General features: G+C 36.2%; 1 protein-coding gene across 2 annotated transcripts in view; it reads left to right on the forward strand.

Moving 5' to 3' along the window:
• The window catches only part of Ten-a (Teneurin-a transmembrane protein), a 928,723-nt gene that overhangs the window by 327,413 nt on the left and 579,220 nt on the right, over positions 1-22,090 (forward strand). For both annotated transcript variants that reach the window (XM_074176153.1, XM_074176154.1), the window contains exon 3: positions 7,159-7,360. In XM_074176153.1, coding sequence (XP_074032254.1) covers positions 7,177-7,360 — 184 coding nt within the window. In that variant the 5' untranslated portion in view covers positions 7,159-7,176. The remainder of the gene's footprint in view (positions 1-7,158; positions 7,361-22,090) is intronic.

Raw genomic sequence — 22,090 nt, forward strand, 5'->3', positions numbered from 1 at the left:
TACTGGAGTTTTTCCAAACACCAAATCGTTATTTTCAACACCTCGACACGTGTTTCGATCACTAAGTGATCATCTTCAAAGAGGAAGATTAAAACAGATTAATCTTCCTCTTTGAAGATGATCACTTGGTGATCGAAACACGTGCCGAGGTGTGAAAAATAACGATTTGCTGTTGGGAAAAAAATCCAGTAATATTAACCAAAATATGTATGAGTCACGTAATGTTCAGTATCATTCTTTGAAACTAGATATACCTGGTTGAGATCTTGTTTCTCTAATTTTTCACAAATAATTGAGTGAATAATACCCACCTAGTTACCGTTGTTGACAGCAATGCTTGATGAAAATGCTTTTGGAAAGTGAAATATTCAATAGTCTATCATTTATACTATCATATGTTGCTAATTTATGTTGATATGAAAAATTATTGGTTGCGTTAATGGCCATTATACGATTGCGCACGGCTGGTGTAAACCTCGAAGTAGAAATGGGTCAATTGAGGCTGAGCCTATGGCGACAAGCGCTTACTGCGCCACCTCTGCTGCAGGCAGCCAGTGATGCAATTGAACCCAGGTTTGTGTTTAATAAACCCTACAAAATACAAATAAAACAGAATACTGAGTGCAACAAATGCAATATGCATATATAGAGACGGCTCAAAAAACAAAGAAGGCTTAGGAGGTGGAGTGTACTCCAGATCACTAAGCCTAAGGATTACGTGGGAAATGGGAAAAAATACCAGCGTGATTCAAACAGAACTTGCTGGTATCTCAATCGCCACGTAAGAAATAACCATGAAAATCTGCACTGAGACCAGACAAGCTATATTAGTCTTGAACAGACAACGTGTTACCTTAGGGCTAGTACTAGAGTCCCACTAAGGTTTAGCCAAAGCCTCGATAGATAACAACATTATCCTGAGGTGGATTAAAGGGCGCGACAGGAGTGAAGGTAATCGCATTGCTGACTCTTCAGCCAAGGAAGTGGCTGGATTGAGAATTTTAGGATCCAGTGACACCTACGGCCTGATGACTTCGACAATTGCGGAAATAGCCAAATGTTAAACCCATGCTTGATCCTTGAAGAGATGGGATGGAATCAAAGGATGCAATCTTGCCAGAATCACCCTGGACGACCCTGGAAAGCTGGCGCTGAAGAAATATCTGGCGATGACCAGGAAAAATCTGGCCACTGGCCACTGTCAACTAAGGAAACATCTCCACAATATGGGGCTAGTGGACACACCTGTACGCAGGATTGGTGAACAGGAAGAAGATACTGTCAGGCATGTCTTATAAGAATCTACGGAGTTATCGTCAATAAGATAGTGTGTGTTCGGCGAAGTCTTGGCCTACACCTGCCAATATGAAGAAGATGTCTGATTAACGGAAAAACATATTTTAAACAGATTTTCAAATAACCTGTCTACCTTCCTGTGAAGGACAGGATGGACGATGACCTAGGAGGACAACTCGTCTGGAAGATGTACAATAGATCACATGTGGTCTTAGTCCTGTGGGCCTACACTCACCCTCCCTACTTCACAGATACAGATACAAATGAACTATGTATAATGAATTCCTCGTGACATGGTTTGTGGAAAATTGCGAAATCATGTTTATTATCAATTCTAGTGATGGTCAAGTATAGAAAATTCATAAAGTTTTTCACTTCCATCTCAGTCGTGAACTCAATCAAAGGGTGGATGGAATTAACAAGTTTGATAAACTTATCCAGCAGCCGGACTGTACCAGTGAAACAAACTGGGAGATTGAGAAAATTGGAACTAATAATGACGGACAAAAAGGCCCACATATCTCTCAACCCCTTACTGGAGACGCGTTTAACCATCTATACGCCCTTTTTTTGCTATAAGGTTTTTCCACTCATAGTAGAAATTGATCAGTGGCGGTACACAACATTTGTTGAGACGGGGTTGAAAAGGAGTAAATTAAGATAATTTAACAGCGCACATGGTGATTCCATTAAGTTATTTAAGACGCGATAATAGATTTTTTCTACATCCGTACTCTAACAATACACTTATATGACCATAATCCGTTTCATAATGATATCCATTATGATACAGATTTTTCATAACGATACAGATTATCAACCAATAGAAACCCATAATTTTTCAATCAAGAATCCTGTTCCTTTGTTTGTCCTAGATTCTAACCTAAGTAACTAATTGCTTTATTTATCAAAATCAGTTTTCATGTTACCTACCTATATTATCAGAATGTCTGGAAATAGCGATATAGAAGGAATACCATCGACTCCAATATTTTTAAAAGATCAGATTAATTACAGTTGTTATATTCAATATAAATATAATTAGAATCTTTATAGTTTACATATATCCATGTTAATACCATTAAGTTTGTATTTTTTTAAAAAAATATGAGTTAATTACTGTAAATGTGTTCAATACAAATATAATATTTATAGTTTTTCATTATTTATCGGGTTTAGAAAAAATAGCGTATGCAACTCTCATGTATTGGTTATTAATACACTCGCATATACCATACAAAACTCGCCTTCGGCTCGTTTCGTATCCCGGTTGATGCAGTTAATAACCATCATTACATGATCGTTGCATAATATACTATTATTTTTGATTTTGAAAAGTTCACACATGCATTTTTGTTACCATGGCGAATCTACAAATGGTCTTTCACTCGCAGATCATTATGATCACTTCCGATTCTGATGATATTTCATTTTGAAATTTAACAAATTACGATATTTTTGAAATCAGAACCCTTTTGAATATGGGACAATATTTATGACATTCACATACACAATTCAGTTGGGCAAAGTACCTTTCTTGAAAAAATCTTTCAATAATTATTATTGTAACAAGTGTATATTGCATATTCACATAATAACTTTGACACCAACATCAGAATGGTTTGTGATCAATAATTCTTACTGGCCTCTGAATACCACTGGACAAAAATTTTCAGGATATTTCAAAAATTTAAACATTTTACTGGTTACCTTGGGAAAAACTGGCTGAATGACATCAAATGTAGAAAGCAACGTGAATCACCCAATTGCACGATTACCTCTAGACAAAACTTTCACGATGTGGCTTTTGTAGTAGAGGGTTATGATCTGTTACAGATCTGAGTCAAAATTTTGACTTCAAAGTAAAAATTTGGAGTTTTAAAGTCGCAATTACCCTAAAAACAAATGATGAAAATATGTGTATTTTCTGCGCTTCCATAATTTGGCAATCATAGCCTGAATTTCCTTCACAGGAATAATCATCTCTGAGCACATTTTCTTCATACTAATTAGAACCTCATCAGCGGTCAGTTTTCCTGATTCGATTTATAGTTTGGATTTTGAACTCTGTTTTCAACTTCCTCGACGAAAAATCAACTGAACCAATAAAATTAATATGAATTTTAAAAAAATATAGAATTTTAACATCAATTATTTTTTTCTCAATTTACTGATACACCACTTATTCTTTTTGAACATTCAGGCAAATTTTCAGGATTTATGAGAGAAATTGAAAAAATGGAAGTTTCACACTCGAGGTCATGGTGTTGAATTTACAAGTATTCTACAATTCTCCAATATCCTGCACCATTTTATTCAGAGAACGCCGTTAGTCTGAAATCAATATCTTCTTTGGAATATCACATATTCCATTTTGAATTTTCTGTTACAAGTTCAATCTCCTTCGGTGCGCCACTGGGAAAAATTTAATTTATATTTCAACTTCCGCCAGGCTAGTCATCGGAGCGAAGGTGTGTATGCGCTGCAAGTTGTCATTCCGGAAATTTGCTTCTTCCTTTATCACAAGAAGGTAAGTCTGGAGTTTCTCGCGTTTACTGCTTTCCTGTAACGCGAAAAGTTTATCATCGTTTGCAGGAACAGCGGGAATTAATTCATATGAGAGGAAAACCACACACCAAGCTATGTGAAATAAGTGAATAATATAATTTTTCATTTTACTGCAATTTAATAAAATAAAGAGTGGAATAAAACATCGTTGTTTATGGAAAGGAGAGTTACAGAAAATGTTTAGAAGTTTTATCAACATTTTGGGAATTATATAATTTTTTGTGGCATTTCTATAGAATATTACTGGAGTTTTTTCCCAACATCAAACCGTTATTTTCAACACCTTGGCACGTGTTTCGATCACCAAGTGATCATCTTTAAAGAGGAAGATTAAACTAGTAACTAACGCGAAGCTAACGCTATTTTTATTACATAAATATCCCATACAGGTAAACCATCCAGGTGTACCACCCATACAGGCTTACCAACATAAATTAATCTAAAGCAAATGGAACTTCAAACGTTCAAGCCAGTCTCTATATGCCTACACAGTAGGTTTAATGGACTGACGTCTATCAGAAAACAACTACTCCCCTGGCTAATACCACGAAGGGCGTTGGATTATATCGGACAGGCGTCAGTGCAAGAATCTTCACAGAAAATTTCGTGCATATGCAATTGGCAATACAAATGAAAGAGTCGACCTACAATTATGGAACGGACACACTTGCAGACCGGTTTCGGGCTTATTAGCCACTCATCAGTGCAAGATAGTGACTATCATCGACCTAAAGTCAATGATATTCCACAATTGAAAATCGGAATTCTTTCAGAGTATTTCATTCCTCTTCCGAAGTTGGAGCGAACATCACAAAATGTCACTCCATCTAGTGGACGAGGTACTTATCATAGCCCACTGACTAATAAGCAAGTTTTTCTTCCTTATTCAGAGGAATCGGGCAAATTACGGATATGCAGTTGGCGTTAGTCCATTAAACCTACTGTGTAGGTATATAGAGACTGGCTTGAACGTTTCAAGTTCCATTCGCTTCAGATTTGTTTACTGCCAAGCATAGCTTACTGACTAATAAGACAACATAAATTAATTTTACAATTCTGCTATTATTTTATAATATATGTTTAAGTGTTATAGCTGTATATAAAACAATTTTCAGCTATATAAAAATCAATTTCACAATATTGCCTATCTAAATTTATTTTTGCAAAGTGTCCTTATGTAGTAATCAGTAAACCCAACAACATTATTTCAACAAGCTATATAGTATGCTCTTTGGTATAGGTCTGTCATCGTTATTCATAATATTAATATATTTACTTATTTCTACACTCTCAGAGGCATCTAGTTGCCTGTTGTTGTTAACTTGTCTAACTAATTTTAATGAACTGAAGTCTATGGAATGGTTTTGTTGCAAAATATGATGAGCGACTGCTGATTTTTCAGGTCTTCCATATTTTAATTGTGCTATGTGTTCCATATATCTTACTTTAATAGATGATCTTTATGTAGGTCCATAATATTTTGCATCGCAGTCCTTACATTCAATTTCGTAAATTCCAAACTTTTCCGAATTCCCGACTTTGTTTTTTGGACTTCCCAAAAGGCTCTGTAGTGTATGACTTGTTTTTAAAACCATCTTCATACCTAATAGAAAAAAAAATAATATAAATCATGAGATTATGAAACAACAAAAATTAATTGGCGCTCCGGGGCGACTTTATTGATTCCAGTGGCGCATTTGCTTTTTCAGCTGCAGTGTTACGTGCTTTTTCCTGGCTCAAAAGGAGTCTTTATATAATGTGTAAGAGTTTTATCAGTTGTTACTCTGAAGGGTGAAACCGTAACAAAATTTTATAGTGCTCTACCGAAAGCCAGTATTTGAGGTAGAGTAGAGCACTGGTTAGCTCAGTGGAGAGGGGTGGTTCGCATTTCCTAAGTAGTTCAATTAATGCAACCTTCTTCTTTGGAGAGAGAGAGAGAACTTCTAATATACTAATACCTGGCCCTGTACGTCCTAGGTGTTGGAACACGTCTAATTTATTCATATAGTTGAACAAGTTAGCTTGAAAATAACTACAAATAACTTGGTTGGTGACTAAATTGGGTGTCAGAAAAAAAAGGCAATAATCAAAGGAATAATGGTAATGCTCATCCAATTTGTTAGTTTCCCCAACTTTCACGAAGTGAAATTCATTCATTCCGTTATCCAACGGTATAAAAAGAAAAAGGCCTTTGATGAAAGGTGGCCTTAGAGTCAGATTTCAGCTTTATATTTCTTTTGAAAGAGGTAATAACAACTAAGCTAACAACACTAGTTGTTAAAAATGGAACACGGCAATTCAATCCCCAATCGTGGGTTATAGTAATGAAGAATAATTCAGAACTCGTATTTTCACACTCACTGAATAAACACACTGAGCTCCTGCCTGAAATCTTTCACTACTGCTTGGAATTTCAAAATGTTGGAAAGGGTCTAGGCTCCCGTTCACGAATCAAAATATTTAATATCATTGTTGAACTTCTTTGTCCCACTCATGAGAATATTACATCTAATTTGGCAGCTAATTGTCGGTGATTGATGCGCAGCGATATTTAAAGTTGACGAGACATCGAGAAACTTACCTAGTTGTGAAATTTTCAGAACCATGTGTCGAATATGCGAAACAAAGAGACAACTCTAAGATAAATTATACTGTAACAGCAGGAAAACCCGGAAAAACCTGTAGCACCACATCATCTGAAGATCTTGATCTACTAATGTCCCTTCTTAAAAAAAAACAAAATGTAGGGTGTCTCCAGAAGCTCCAATGAAGTCAAAACATGGCCAGAACACTTCGTGACACGACTATCGTCAAAACTAAATCAATCCGTTTCGTCTTTGACCAATGCGTAATAATGACCAATTCAACGCCAGAACCACAGTGAACAATAACTGCATGAATAGTATAATAGTGGTCTGCTAGGTTGAAGTGTTCATTTATTTCGAACTTTCGTAAGAGTTTGGTGCATCCATTAGAGATTCAATGTTTCAAGATCATCAGTGTTATTATTAGATTGACTAGTGCTTTAGCTATACTTGTTTTCTCATAATAGGCAGTTAGTTTGACGCATGTTTGGCAATACAGTTGATCATCAACAGTTAAAAGTTTCATTTTCAGATGATTTGACAATAAGTTTTGCAGGGATTGGTTCAGTCAAATGGTATAAAGGATCCGGTGGAAACAATTACTCAAATAACAGATAACATTTGCGTTGAAATCCAAAATTCCTCAAACCATTATTACATTACATGGTCTTGGGAAAATATATTAACATATTTTCCGTTCTTGTTCCAGACATTCAGGTGCCAACAAATGAGCAGATCAGAGGAATCTTGGAGTCGAAGTCATCCAGAAAAAATGTCAGGAGTGAGAAGACAGCGGAGCCTTGAGTGGCGGGAAAGGAACTACAGCTCCAGCGAAGAAGAAATCCCAACTAGACCTCTCGATAGTCATGTATTTGCTAGTCTTCTAGCTCAGGCGCAACAAGAATATTCGGGTGAGTCGATATAGAGCAGCTGACACATGATTCATACCTGATTTAGTTTTGAATACAGGATAAAGAAAGTAGCTTTTGTCCGATTTCTACTGATTTCCATTTGTTACGACCGGTTTCGATTCGTTAAACCCTTCTTGAGTAAATTCAAGTTTATTCGAGAATATTATACTCAATACTATATTCAATCTGAATTTCTACAAAATAAAAAGGTAATCAATCGAACAAGTTGAATAGGTTTTCGTATAAAATGTGTCCGTAGAGTATGGAATAAATTCGATATTTCCAAAACCAATGGTTATTTTACAAAAACCTGAAACACGTCGATTTTTAATTTTAATATTCTACATCGTACAACAAAATTTCATTATACAGGGTGATCCATATTGATGAGATGTTGTCATCGGTAATTTTTTTCAATGCAACACCCTGTATTTGGTGTCAGTTTTAGATAATCCGTAACGAGGTGATTCCGAAAAAGTATGATACTTGGGGTCTAACTGACAGAATTTGAAGGATGTGCGTTTAGAAAATAAATTTTATTGATTTCTAATAGAAGTAGAAATCATTTTTTCTAATGATCAATTAAACAATGGGGAAGTAATCTAGTAATAAATACATGACTTTATTTTGAATGCTCGAACTGTAGTTCTTGCTGTAGTTGACAGTAACCGTGCTAACAAGTATTTTTCATTAATTTAAAAAAAAAACTAGGCGGTTAGTTATTTTGTTATTGTGAAATGTCATTATTTCGATTGACGTTCAGTAACTGTTAAATAGGACAGTAGTTGTTGTATTATTTCGTGAATTTTCTGTAGTATTGTTTCGAATTAATTTGAAGTAATAATGAATTGTTGTGGAATTGGCCACGTTGGTAGTGCGCCCGACTCACGATCGGAAGATCGTGGGTTCGATTCCCGCCTCGACCAGATATTTTTCTCGAGAGAATTTATCTGGTTGAAGCTGAAATGATTCTGCAACCGTGTTAGGAATCACACGTTAAAAGGTAAGACCTCGTTAGTCCTTAGCTCGCACAAGTTCTCAACTTTTGAGAGTTGTCGTTCGTATGGGGGCGACAGCTGATTGACGGAAAAACAGATTTTGAACAGATTTTTGAACAGATTTGAGTGAGGAGCAAAGAATTGAAATACTTATGATGGAGACATGGAGACAAATCGCGTAACTTAAAAATTATCTTTTGAGTTTTTGTTTCTACTCTGTCGAAGAATACGTGAATCATTTTAAATGTTTATAATGTCAACATACAAACTCAATTTTTGTTTTTATATTTTTGTATTTGTGTTTCTCTTTTGTTTTTGTAATATTTTGATTGTTTAACAAATTACTTTCATGGTAATTTCTGACTTGCTACAAACATTTTATTATGTAACGTGGTGAAATAAATTGTCTATCTATCTATCTATCAATAACTTATTCAATGAAAAATATACAGAAAGACGTATAACGCAGTCAGCAGTAAGTAGGATTGAGAAGAAATTTCGAGAAACTGGTACAGTTGAAAATACACTCAAGTCAGGTCGTCCTTCTGTAAATAATGATTCAAAACCAGATGTTCTACTTGCTTCTGAAGAAGATGTGCACACTTCTGTTCGTAACGTTAGTCGTGATTTCGATGTCAGTAAAACAACTGAACACAAAGTATTGAAATTAGAAAAATGGCATCCCTTTAAAATCGAACTTCTACAGGAATTAAACGAGGATGATACAGATAGAAGAATAGAATTTTGTGGAGCCATGATGGAAAACTGTCACCGAGACCGTCTCCTCGTAAAAAATATAATTTTTTCTGATGAAGCCACTTTCACATTAAATGGTGAGATCGACCGTAAGAATTGTAGGTATTGGGCCAAAGAAAACCCCCATTTGGAAAATTCCAATAGAAACTAACAATATTCAACATAATATCGTCTGCTGTCCCAGGAAGTGCTTTGAAAATTTGAGATGCTATTTTCATGATTCTGAAGCGTCAAGCATCAAAGAATGGAATCGAACTGTGCAAAAAAAATAACTTTCACGAAATTGAAACGAATATATGGAAACGAAAAGTAGTGTTGTGAAATGGAAAAACAAAAGTTGCACCGGTACGGTAGTACAAATACACTAACGCCATAAATTGAACGTTATCTTCTTGTGATAATGAACGTATTCCATGTGCATTTGTGATTTCCAGCAAAGATATACACTATTTATTCCATTTTAAAGTTTTCAAATGCTTACCTACACTGTATCCATTCGATCTCAAGATCACCTGAAAACGTTCCAGTTTTTCTCAAGATGCTCTGGTTCACATATCCTTCGGAACCTTTCATTTAGAGTAGACTAGTAGACTCTTCTCTTTTGACTAGGATGGTTATATGTGCAGCTACTTTTCCGTGTGCGTGTGTTTTTGGTTAACTCTGTGGGTTAGTGTAGCACCACATCGTTTGATGGGTACATCTAGGAATGCAATCCGCTCCATAGTGGGCTTGATGCTGTTGATCGTTCAAGTGGTCCAGGAACAGGTTTAGAGCGGCCCTTCCATGTTTCCAGATGACGAGGTTATCATTCATCTACATCAGCTACAAGGTCAATTTTATTTCAAAAGTGTTGAATGCTCCCTCTTCAAAACGTTCCATGAAGTTATTGGCTATCACTATTATTTCCCATCGCTACGCCATCTAGTTGCTCATAGAAGTTACCCCTTCAATGAAACAAACTCCCCTTGAGACATGCTCTGTAAGTCCGAGGATATTACTTGTAAACAAGTGTTGGGTTAGGTTAGGTCCAAAGTGAGTGGGTCTATTCGACCCTCCACTTCAACCCGCGAGGATTTATTGTGGCTCACACCTATTCACGCTAGACCGTATAAACCCAGCTTCTCAACGTAGCCGATTAGTTTGTATGGTGAGTGGTCTTTCAGGTCAGATGGTGAACTTTGAAAACCTGATTCGGTCCTTAGCGGGGGCAGGCACAGAGTATGTTCTCTGCTGTTTCATCATTTTACAAACAGAGGCGACACACACTGTCTTTCGACAGTCCGAGTCTCTGCATATGATGATTCAAATGACAGTGACCTGTAAGAAGGCCTGTTAGACGTCGTAGTTATTCCCTACTGTAGTCCAACAACTGTTTGGTGAATAAACGCCTTGGAGTGAGCCAATCCTGGTAGATTCTGCCGCAAGTCCATAAATCTTCTTGTCATCCAGGTGTTCAATCTTTGTTTGGTAAAGCCTAAAGCGATGGCAATGATAAGTTCTGGTCTGATGAAGATGCTTGCAGCACCCTCTTCTGCAAGGGAGTCAGCAGCCTCATTGCCTTCTAGGCCAGTAATGCCAGGAATCCAGACCAGAGACAATTTGTTAAGTCTTCCTATCGAGGAGAGTCTTTTTTGGCAATTTGCTACCAATTTAGACGTTTCGGTAGGAACTAAGAGCTTCCAACGCCGCTTGACTGTCCGATAATATTTTTATTGACTTGTGTATGAAGTTGGATTCTGCCAATCTCTCCGCCACAATTCAATAGCGTAAATTTTCACTCGAAATACAGTCGCATAGGTTCCTAGGCGGGTTGATATCTCTGTCGTGGGTCTGCGACTGAAAACACCTGCACCAGAAGGTGTTTCTGATCCATCTGTGAACCATGAGCTCTCTGAATATTTCCTTCTTCTGGAGAATCCAGTTCTCTCTACTCGGGTACAGTACTTCATAAGGCAGTTCGTAGTTGACAGTTGGAGGCATAAAGTCAGAGATCCTTTCCAGAATGCTGTGACTTTCAATGCCAACCAACAGTCTGTAGCAATCTGCATTGTTTTGATTTGTGCCATTAACAATGTGCACAAGTCTATATGCAGTCCATCTAGCCTCTCTCAGTAGATGAACAACACCGATACGAGCGCACTTCAATGTCGAGCGTCGCTGGTAAGTATTTCAGAGAGAAACTTCAGTGAGTGGAAGAGAGAAACGTGTGACGTCATCGACGCAGGATGGAACGAGTATCGTAGCGATTCAAGCATGGAACTTGGCCCCCTTCCCACACAGCACCAGATATTCATGGAATATTCCCTGTATATCATAAAACGAACGTATATATTCCAAATATTCATAGAATATTCTTGGAATATATACATGCCTTTAGAATATTCATAGAATATGCTTGAATGAATATGGCAGGATTATTCCCGAAAGAATGTGCATAGAATGTCTATAAATGGAATATTCTCCCTTGAATATTCTAAGAATATTGTCGATCGAATATACCATATGGTATATTCTTAGAATTCATCCCCACGGTATATTTTGGAATATTCTATACCATAGAATTTTGAATTATCTTATATTAAAGTATTCAAATAATTCAATATTATTAAAAACAAAAATATTTGAAGATCTTAATCGAATGCATAACCTAATGTATATAACCCTGATAGTGTTAACCAGTTTTTGAACTCAACGCAAAGATTCTGGATGAATTGCTCCAACAGCAACTGTTGGAAATGACAAAAAAATTTGAATGGGCCAATAAATGAACCAATCGTATCAATAAATTGGTTAATTCTCATCCTATTTGTCTTTTTGTGTTTGAAATTATTTAATTACAAAGCGGAAAATCCTGGAAACAGAGAAATGGGGAAGTGAAGAATTGGAGTAAACGTTTCTCATTGGTCAATTGAAGTGTAGCGCGCGACAGTCGAATAAGCTCTGTCAAAGCGGCTGTCCCTTAATGATTGGTACCTTTGCGTTGAATTCGACATTTGATTCAACATGGCGGTTGACGTGGTAGGTTCGCGTTTGTGATGCATGTTGTGTTGGTGTTATTATCAAAGTATAATTCTGCCACGTTCAGTGTACCATTTATAATTGGGGGTTGTCCAATTTGCAGTACAGCGAATAGTTTAATTTTGGATCTTGAAACAGGAGAGTTGCATATATTCAGTCTTCAAGAAAAGTAAGTAAAATGCAATAGTATCGATAGTAAAGTCATGGTGATTAACCTACTATACCTCATTTTAGGTTCGAGGAGAGTTGGTGTGTGGGATTTGTTGGTTTGACTAAGTACATGTTTGAACTAGAGTGATTTCAGTTGTGTATCTTCAATAGAGAAAAGTAAGTGAATGACACATTCTTTTGTATCATTTGTTTTCATAATTTTTATCACTCGTTTTCAAGATAGTATCAATTTGCCCAAAAGGAAACAGAGTGGTACCTAGTACAGGCAGGTACGCCAAGGAACTGAAAACGTAATGAGTACTTTTCAACAAGACAATGCAAGTTGCTCTCCAAGTCATAAAATTTTGTAAATGTTCATGAGTAACCTATGCGAAAAATATATATTTGATTTTTAATTCAGTTTTATTGTGCCACTTTGAAATAGTGATAATGAACGTTAATGTACATTTTGTTCCAGGTATTACTATTGAAACCCTGGCTGATGTATTGCTGTACAAATATAAGGAAAACTATTCTGGTGAGCAAAGTTTGGATAACTTTAAGTAAGTGAAATTCATTGAAGAACCCATCATACCACTCATTTTAAATACTTCATTTGTGGGTTTATTTTTTTAAGTGAGAAACCTAACCTAACCTATTTCTTGATGTAATTCATTTTTTCTTCTTCAATGAAATGATATATTTATTATTTTTCAATTAGTACTGATAAATTCACAGAGTTGTTATTTTAGTATATTTTTAGTACACATTTGTTTGAGAGTAGGAACATCCTAATTTGAATACATTTCTAATATTTGTAATATGACAGTGTTCAGGAATATTTTATTCAGTGAACTAATATTTTGAATTAGATTTTTTATTTTTAATATTGGTTGAAACGTCAAATATTTCAGTGTATATTGTTTTTAAAATATATTTGTTTATGAATATTATGTGTTTTATTACTTGTCTGAATCTTGCATCAAAATGCAATATATACATGCCTAATAGCGTTTACTCGTCACATTCTTGGAATATTCCAAATATTCCTAGAATATTCATGAAATGTATTTAAAGAATATTCTATGGTGTTTCCCTATTGTATATTCCTACAATAAACTAAGAATATCCTGAATATTTTATGAATATTCCTCGGGTTCTATTCCTGGAATATTCTTAATAGAATATACCTTACATATTCTAAGAATATTATAAGATATTCCAAGAATATTCCCAAGGAATATTCTTAAAATATATCAAAGGTTCGCCAGGAGCACTTCCAGGGAATATTCTCCAGAAGATATAAGATATATATCCATGGCATATTCATAGCATAATACAATATCCTTAAATGTATATTCATGAAATATACCTGGAATATCTATTGCTATGTGGGTTAGTACTCCGCCTCACTTATCGGCCCCTCTTGCGTCTCTGCCTTACCCCTCGGCCCCCTTGTCACGTTCCACGTTTCCTATCTTCAACAAGATAATGACGATTACATTCTACGGAAATAAAAAAAATGCTGTCAAGTATGATGAATGAGTCAATTTCGGTCCCGACAAAACTAACGCTGTAAATACCCAACATTCGCAGTTACTTTCAATATCTTACGTTGGTGCAGAGGCTAAGGACCATGTCTGCTGCGCGGACGATCCAGGTTCGAATTTCATAACTATAAACTTTTTTAAATTGAAATCACGTGACTGGAACGTGACAAGAGGGCCGAGGGGTGAGGCAGAGATGCAAGAGGGGCCGATAGGTGAGGCGGAGTACTGAGGGGGCCAAGTTCCATGTTTGAATCGCTACGATACCCGTTCCATCCTGCGTCGATGACGTCACACGTTTCTCTCTTCCACTCACTAAAGATTCTCTCTGAAATACTTACCAGCGACGCTCGACCTTGAAGTGCGCTTGTATCGGTGTTGTTCATCTACTTCTCTCCAGGAAATTGTGAAAAGGAGGTGGATCTTCATGAAGAAGGATCTTCATGGCCGCTGACGGTGTGGTACTGTGTGCTAATCCTCTCAGATAGTTTATCAGCCTCAACCATTTTATAATTGTCATCAAGAGTAGAAACAACAGTATGATGAAATGGTTATTTGAAACAAAATTTTGTAGGTACATTGTATAATACTCCAGTTGGAGAAGATTTATAAAATGATAAATTATAAAGGGTGTTTCATTGATAAACCTCATTCACTGTATCATTCATGTTTGGACTTATCCATAGTCCGAAACTGTCCATTACTCACGGTAACGCCCAAAGTTAGGGTATTGCATTATAAAGGACGTTTTTATTGAAATACCAACGACAAGACCCTCCACATGTCATTTATATTCTTCCGGGTTTGATATCGAAAATATTCCTAGCCAAACCAGGCAAAATTTCAAATATGTCTGTACTTGAAAATCATTCCATTGGAATATATTCAGAAACAACATTCCAGACCCTCTATATTCTTTTTATTACATCGTCACGGCGCAGAGGAGCAAGAAAGTTGTTTTGCTACAGTCCAGGATAATAGGGTAAAAAGAAAATAAAAAATCTAATAAAAAAATAGAGGTAGGGAAAGGTAGCCTATTTGTTATCCTATGCGAATGAATTGACGTGAATCTAAATTTTTATGCGCAACAAGCTGCGAGAGCGAAACGAACGGTGGACTAATATGGACAGAAAACAGTGGCGCAGAACTTCGAAGATTCTTTGGGTATAACGGTTGAAGAGAAAACAATTTACTTTCTTGTGAGCTCTTAAACGGAGGCTCGTGTGAGTTCGTTTCACCTAGAAGTAGATTTCAACAACAGATGTGACAATAAAGTGGAGAAGTACAATGACAGAGTCAATTATTTTGTGATGAAAACATCCCTGAAGAGAGCTGAAGCTGGTGTTACACTTTGAATTTGAAATTTCTACGAAACTTTTGCTAACTGGAATTATTTAAAGAAATATCAGTTAAATCAAAGATTAAACCAAATTGTGAGTAGACTATAGAGTAAATAGTATTATAATAATCACGTTTTGGCACGAAGAGGTTATACAATGGCTAATTTCTAGCTCATACGGCTCAGTAGCCGAAAGAAAATCAGTGCTCTGAGCACCTCGTTGGAAATTATTAGTATACCACGTTAGAGTGAAAAAAATTGAGATATAGACAATGATTTTGTAACTTTCGTTACTTGAGAACACATTTCAACCATATATCAACGATATACGAAGAATTTTGGAATTTGATAGCGTCATATACATAAAGAATAATCATTTTTTCGTTAACAGAAAAAGCAGAAATACTTATTTGTTCAGCTGGAGAGAAAACCACTCAATTCAATCCAACCACTGAGTATAATTAACTGATAAAAGCAATGATTAAGACTCAAAAACTTTATGATTGATACTGTATCATTGAAGTAATGGAGTACCTAAGTCGGATCGACGTCTCCTATTTTCCAGCAAAAATTGAGAATATTTCAGCTATGTCTGATCCAATGAGGTGAGCTGTGCAGATAAGTGATTCCTCAAAAGGTGTATTTCAAAGAAAGTTTCGAAAATTTTCATCAAAATTCAAAATTGAAAACAGTTTTGGGTCTTGAAACAATCTATACATACAACTAGGAACAGTTTACGAAAATTTGTAATAACAATTAACACAACAACATTGAATGTTCAGAAGAAATATTACATTTCTCTTGTTTTTCCAAATGAATTATGTAAGCGTATGGAACAGTCACGTGAATGCTGTTTAAAGAATTACACTAACTATACTCTATGAATGTTAGAGGAGTTTTATCTCAACACCAAACCGTTATTTTAACACCTCGTGATGTGTTTCGATCACCAAATGATCATCTACAAGAGGAAGATCAGTTTAATCTTCTTCTTGAAGATGATCACTTGGTGATCGAAACACGTGGCAAGGTGTTAAAATAACAGTTTGGTGTTGGGATATAACTCCAGTAATATTCATTACTACATCAAAGGTTACAAACTGTGCAAACTGTGAGTATAGTAACAAAAGTTACTATACTCTGTCCATCTTAGAGGGGATATGAATCCTTCCTGAATAACCACCAGTATGTTTAGCAAACAGTCAAATTGACAGATTTAGCATTGAACAACCTTGTAAAGGAAATTTTCCAACTCCTTGAAAACAAGGAGATTGTGGTTGCTGTATTTCTTGATATTGAAGGAGCATTTGACAATGCACTACCTAAATCTATAGGATCATCTCTGGCTAAGAAAGGTATAGAATCGACCATAACTGACTGGATTTATGCAATGCTGGTAAACAGAACTGCAACTACGACTCTTTAGCAGGGGAGCCCACGATGCAAAATGGGGATTTACTCGAGCGTCATTGAGACATATTAGGTTGCAAAGCTTAGATGACGATGAAGAAAAAAATGTTATATAATATATACCTTTTCATCGGTGGGTGAAGCGGCTATAGATGTTTGAATATGTAAAAAAATACTGTTGCATGGACATACTCGAGCGCGTCAGATATTGATAGCATCAATGTCCTACGTATTTTTAATAATGTTGGTATGTTAATCAGATCGTTTGCACGATGTGGATAGTTGTACGTAAGGGTTGAAAGTGAAAAAGGGGGTGTCAATTGCAACAAAAAAATGCTCTCATTCAATAGTCTGACGATTTCGATTCGACGCAAACTCGCGGCCATTATTATAATGTGCAAAAAACATTCGCCATTTTAAAATACTCAAGCGTGTCAGATTAAGCTATATATGGTTCATCTTTATGTTTGAGACGTGCTGTCTCATAATCTGACGAATATCTAGAGGGATTCGCTTAATCTGACAAAAACAATATTTGAAAAAAATGTTTTCAATTCATTGTACTCAATCAATTGAAAAGATCAGAAAATAGTATTCAAATAAATTAGTGTATGTTATTTAAGTGGAATACTTGTATTCTTGTATATAAGAAAATAATTTTTAAAAAATGCTCAAAAAATTTCAATTTTTCATAATCAATTGATTAATCAATGAAGAAGAGATAAATTAAACTTTCTATGTTTCTTACCACGAAAAAATGTCCTAACGTAGTAACTGTAGTAACTAACGTTACTGCAGTTTCGTCTTAAAAGGACATTTTCAAACTTATATATTGTATAAGTTTGAAAATGTCCTTATATATTGTATATGATTCAGAATGTCGTTATAGGACGAAACTGGAGTAATGTTAGTTTCAAATAAAAGTGGTAAAAAATATAGAAAGTTCAATTTCTCTTTTCTTCATTATGATTTCCTACCACGTAGTAACAGCTACATCCATCAATTGATTGATTGATTAATCATCATCTTCATCTTTATCACGAACGAATTCCTGTGATCAGCTGTGATGGCGTCATGGCAACAGAATTCAGAGTGGGGACGGAGTGAGAGAGTAACAGATAGAGAAAAAGTGAATAGAGAATAGAGAAATAGAAACTCAGAGAGGCAAATATAGGTATCACACAGCTGCACGCAATAAAATTTATCGACAGATTTTTGGTATTTTGGCTTGCGGAAATCGTCAGATGATATATTTTTCGTTATCCTTGAATTAGTTTTCTCAAAATAAAAAAATCAGTTACGCTCGAGAATGTCGAAATGATGTTATTTTTTAACAACTTTGCTGCCTTCCCCTTTCTTTACGTCACTCTCAAATTGTCAGATTACTGGAATATACACTTTTTAGCAGGTAATTAACTCACCCTACCTTAATCTGACGCGCTCGAGAATTTCTGATGATCATTTGTTTTTTACTAATCTGATCCTTTATCCCTAACAGGCTGCCTTATTTATGGAGCTCATATTTGGTGGGGGTATTTAACCGGGTACAATGTATCCCCCTGTATATTAATCTGCCGCGCCTTAGTAAATCCCGAAATAATCCCCGCTTGGGCTCCCCTATTACTTCAAGGCGAGGCCATTAGGTTCAGGGTCACCAGCTGCTGCCCTCAAAGTGAGGTACTATCTCCCCCTTTGTGGTCGCTCCTGATGGATAATCTGATTGATGCCCTTGACACAAGAGAAGATTAGATCTGAAACTAATGCAAATCACCTTGTTATCTTTGCAAGGTCCACGTTGAGAAGAATAGCTTGTAATATCCTCCAAAGCACGATGGACGTTGTTCACAGTTGGTGCCTGAGGGAGCAGATTCTGTCAACCCCAGCAAAACCGTCTCCTTTCACCAGGAGACGAAAATTGGACGATCTAACACCACTCTCCTTCAATGGTGAGGTCAATACATTTGAAACGAAAAAACTCACCTGGAACGCTCACTTGGAAAAAGTTTAACACAAAGCCAGACTGTCCCTATGGACATGTCGAAGGAGTTATGGTAAAACTTGGGGCTTAGGATCCAAACAAATCCATTGGATTTATGTGATGATTGTCAGGCCAATGATCACTTATGGTGCGATCGCCTGGTGGCCTAAGGCTTTACAGAAAACGGCCCAGGTGAATCTCTCTGGCTTACAGAGACAGGCCTGTCTGGCTATCAGTGGTGCCATCCGTACCACACCGTCAGCGGCTGTGGACATCCTTCTAGATCTACTTTCTCTCCACATTTTTCTGGAGATTTTCCAGATAAGGCTGCTTGTACATAGGCGCACTAAGGAACGACCGAAATTTTATTTTTTTTCAATAATATGCGGCTGGGTATGGAAATTTTTCAAGGTGGAGTATAGGGACACAAATAAGCAGTTTTTTCAGCCTTATCAGTACTTGACATCTCAAAAATTTCAAACTCAAAAATACCGTTAAAACATAACTGACCACTCCGATACAGTAGCGATACACCTGGCACATTGAATTTCGCCAGCCGATTGCAGGTAAAACTGATTGTTCACCGTAAGGAAGCTTGCTTATTCCACTCAATAGATGCAAATGTACGTGGTGATCATGCTCTGATCACGCATCTATCTTTGTTTGGGTTGCTTTCTTTCTTGGATGTATATATTTTAGATCTCATTGTCAACGCCAGGTGAATTGGTTAGGAGAGAACGAACGGAGTTCTACCAGAACTTGGTATTTATTAATCAATTTTTTTTCAAGTTGATTTTTGTTTAAAGTTGTTTACCAAACACCTAGTTCAGAATTGCTGGACAATTATAGAAAATTCAGGGATACATATTCTTTCGTTACACCCAATTTTATTTCTTATATTGCACATGATTCCCCATTTATTTTCGTTGGTGATACATCGTCTACGTATGTCGCTGGTAATGAGCCAGGACCCCTCGAAGTTGTCTTTTGATTACAGGAAAAGTAGTAAAGATTCCTCATAAGACAGGAAACGACTCTCCACAGAAGGGTGATGTGCAATGGAGTGTTGCAAAATGGATAAGCGCCAAAGAGGAATGGAATGCTAAGGATGCAGAGATGGTTAAACTTAATTTTCGGGTGTTATTTTTTTCCCAAGATATTTGCTACGATGGCTGACGAGAGCGAAATGAAAACTTTCTGATAGGGTATTTTTGTAGCGATCATTGAAAGGATTTGTTACTTCACCAAAATTCTTATTTGAATTTTCTAATAGTTCGCTGGCTTTTAAAAGCGAATACTAGCTTTGTTTAAGTTTTCTATAGTGTCCTCCTCTGAAGTAAAATTGGTAGGTTCTTTTAGTCCTGAAATCAAATCATGACATATTGAAAATTTTTCAGGTAATAAGAGGAATGATAGTATATGCCTATTAAAACTTATTATTTAAACTAAATAGTTACCGATCTTTGTCAATTTCTTTCTATGGCATGAGTGGCGTGGTAAATTCATAGGAGGTCTAAATAATTATTTTTATGTGGGTGGTTTCGTATGGTATTAACTAAGTAGTAAATTTATCAGACCCGGTATATAAGTCATTCATTTAGCTGTTCGTATAGACTATACCTCGAAATATCCTATGGTTGTAAGAGGTCTCTGCAACAAATCCAGATAGTTTCCAAAATTCCAGTTGAAGTTAACATGTATAATTGTCTATCATAAACAGAACAGAGCATATCAATAAAAAACGAATCATAACACAATGATAGGCTTTGTTATAGGAATCGCACATTGAATTGTGAGATCTCGTTAATCGTCTGCCCGCATAGGTTTAGAACGTTGAGAGATGTCGTTCGTAGGGGAGCGACAGCTGGAGTGAAAACTAATTTCAACAAATTGAGTAGAGTTGTCATTATACAGTGTGCTCATGGAATTTGAATGGAGCGAAATATTGAATTCGGACAAATTAAAAAAAACGGATAATTTTCAGTACATTTCTATCAGAAATATGATACTGTGTAATCACTCGCCGCAAGAGGACACTATCAATAGATAGGGAGTCCTATAATAATTCGCTCGAGAGATATTTCAGTTCTCTACACAAGTACATTGATTCTGTGAAAGCTTTTTTTTTGTTTTTTGGCTATTGTCTGTAGGTTTTTATACCTGATATTTGTGGACCTGAAAGGACAGGTAGCCAGATTTTATGGATGTTCATTGCCTCTTCTTTTCTTTTTTTATCGAGTATCTTCGAGAGGAATAATGTGAATGCCTTCTTTGTTCAGAGCATAATAGGCTACAGCTGATTTGGTAGTACCTGTCAATTTCTCTTGACAGGTACTGATACTTCTTTTCGTGGTTCCAATGTAGACCGACCTGCAGCTACAAGGAATCCGGTAGACCTCGGGTGTTGCTGAAGGTTCTCTGAGGTCATAGCTGATCTGAAGACTTTTCTCTTGATCTGCCTAGCTGGGGATACTTTGGTGTTCTCTCACCTGAGACGTATGGTCCGCTCGAATTTTCATTCACCATGCCCATTCCCTTTGGAGGCATTTTTCAGGTAATCGAATTCCCCAGAAAGACTGTCAGGTTCACAAATACGTCGTGCTCTCTCAACCAACGTTTTAATCACCCCTTTTTTGTTGTGACTGGTTGTTAGAGTTTTGTTCAGGTATCTGTTTGTGTGTGTTGGTTTCCTGTACACTCTGTGTACCTAAATTGTTTCGAATTTGGATAACCGGCTACGGAGTTATTGGTGTCTGTATTGGAGATTGGGAAAGTGATAATTTGTAATCAACCAAAAAGGGAATGGAACAGCTTCAAAGTTATTTATCAAAAGTTACACAAAGTTTTTGATGTGAAAGAAATGCTTCACGAAAGTGGATGAAACTAAGAATGAAATGGAACCAAGTATTTGACAAAAAAGCACATTCCTGTTTCTATTCTGATCAAGGATTTCTTTTGTGATCGACTATGTAGGTGAGAATCCACACCAAGTTACTATAGTAATAGAGAGTTTCGTGTTAGCTTAACAGCTGAATCCATTGATACTGAGAAGTTGTTTCGTTTATTTTGTATAAATTTCTGAGAATGATAGTAATCCACATTTACATCTAGGCCAACCGTTATTTTTATGAGGCAGTAAAGTTGTTTCAAGTAGACTTCCAGATGATCCGATCTGTCGAAATTATCTCAGGAATTTGGTACAGTGTAGCTAGTGCTACAGAATCTGAAAGAAAGTCCATTTTAGACAAAAAACAGATTTTTGTGTCTGTAGTGATATATACACCTGCAGTCTACGTCAACAGTTGCTAGTGAGAATGATGTCTTAACAACCACCGTCGAAAAATACCTCAAAAAAATTAGTTTTACCTTCAATAACTGAAGGTATTACATGAATTTAAAGAAGATGACCTTAACAGAAAAGTGCAGGTTTCTGAGATAATGACTGAACGTTTGATTGCTAATTGGAATTGCATGAAAAGTATTTTTGTGAATGCCATTTATTTTTGAATGGACTGCCAAATGTGCAATATTGAT

The sequence above is a fragment of the Leptinotarsa decemlineata genome, unplaced genomic scaffold (assembly GCF_025532065.1).
Source record: "Leptinotarsa decemlineata unplaced genomic scaffold, Ldec_3_MD MMD2_tig00001621_RagTag_RagTag, whole genome shotgun sequence".
Classification (NCBI taxonomy): Eukaryota; Metazoa; Arthropoda; class Insecta; order Coleoptera; family Chrysomelidae; genus Leptinotarsa; species Leptinotarsa decemlineata.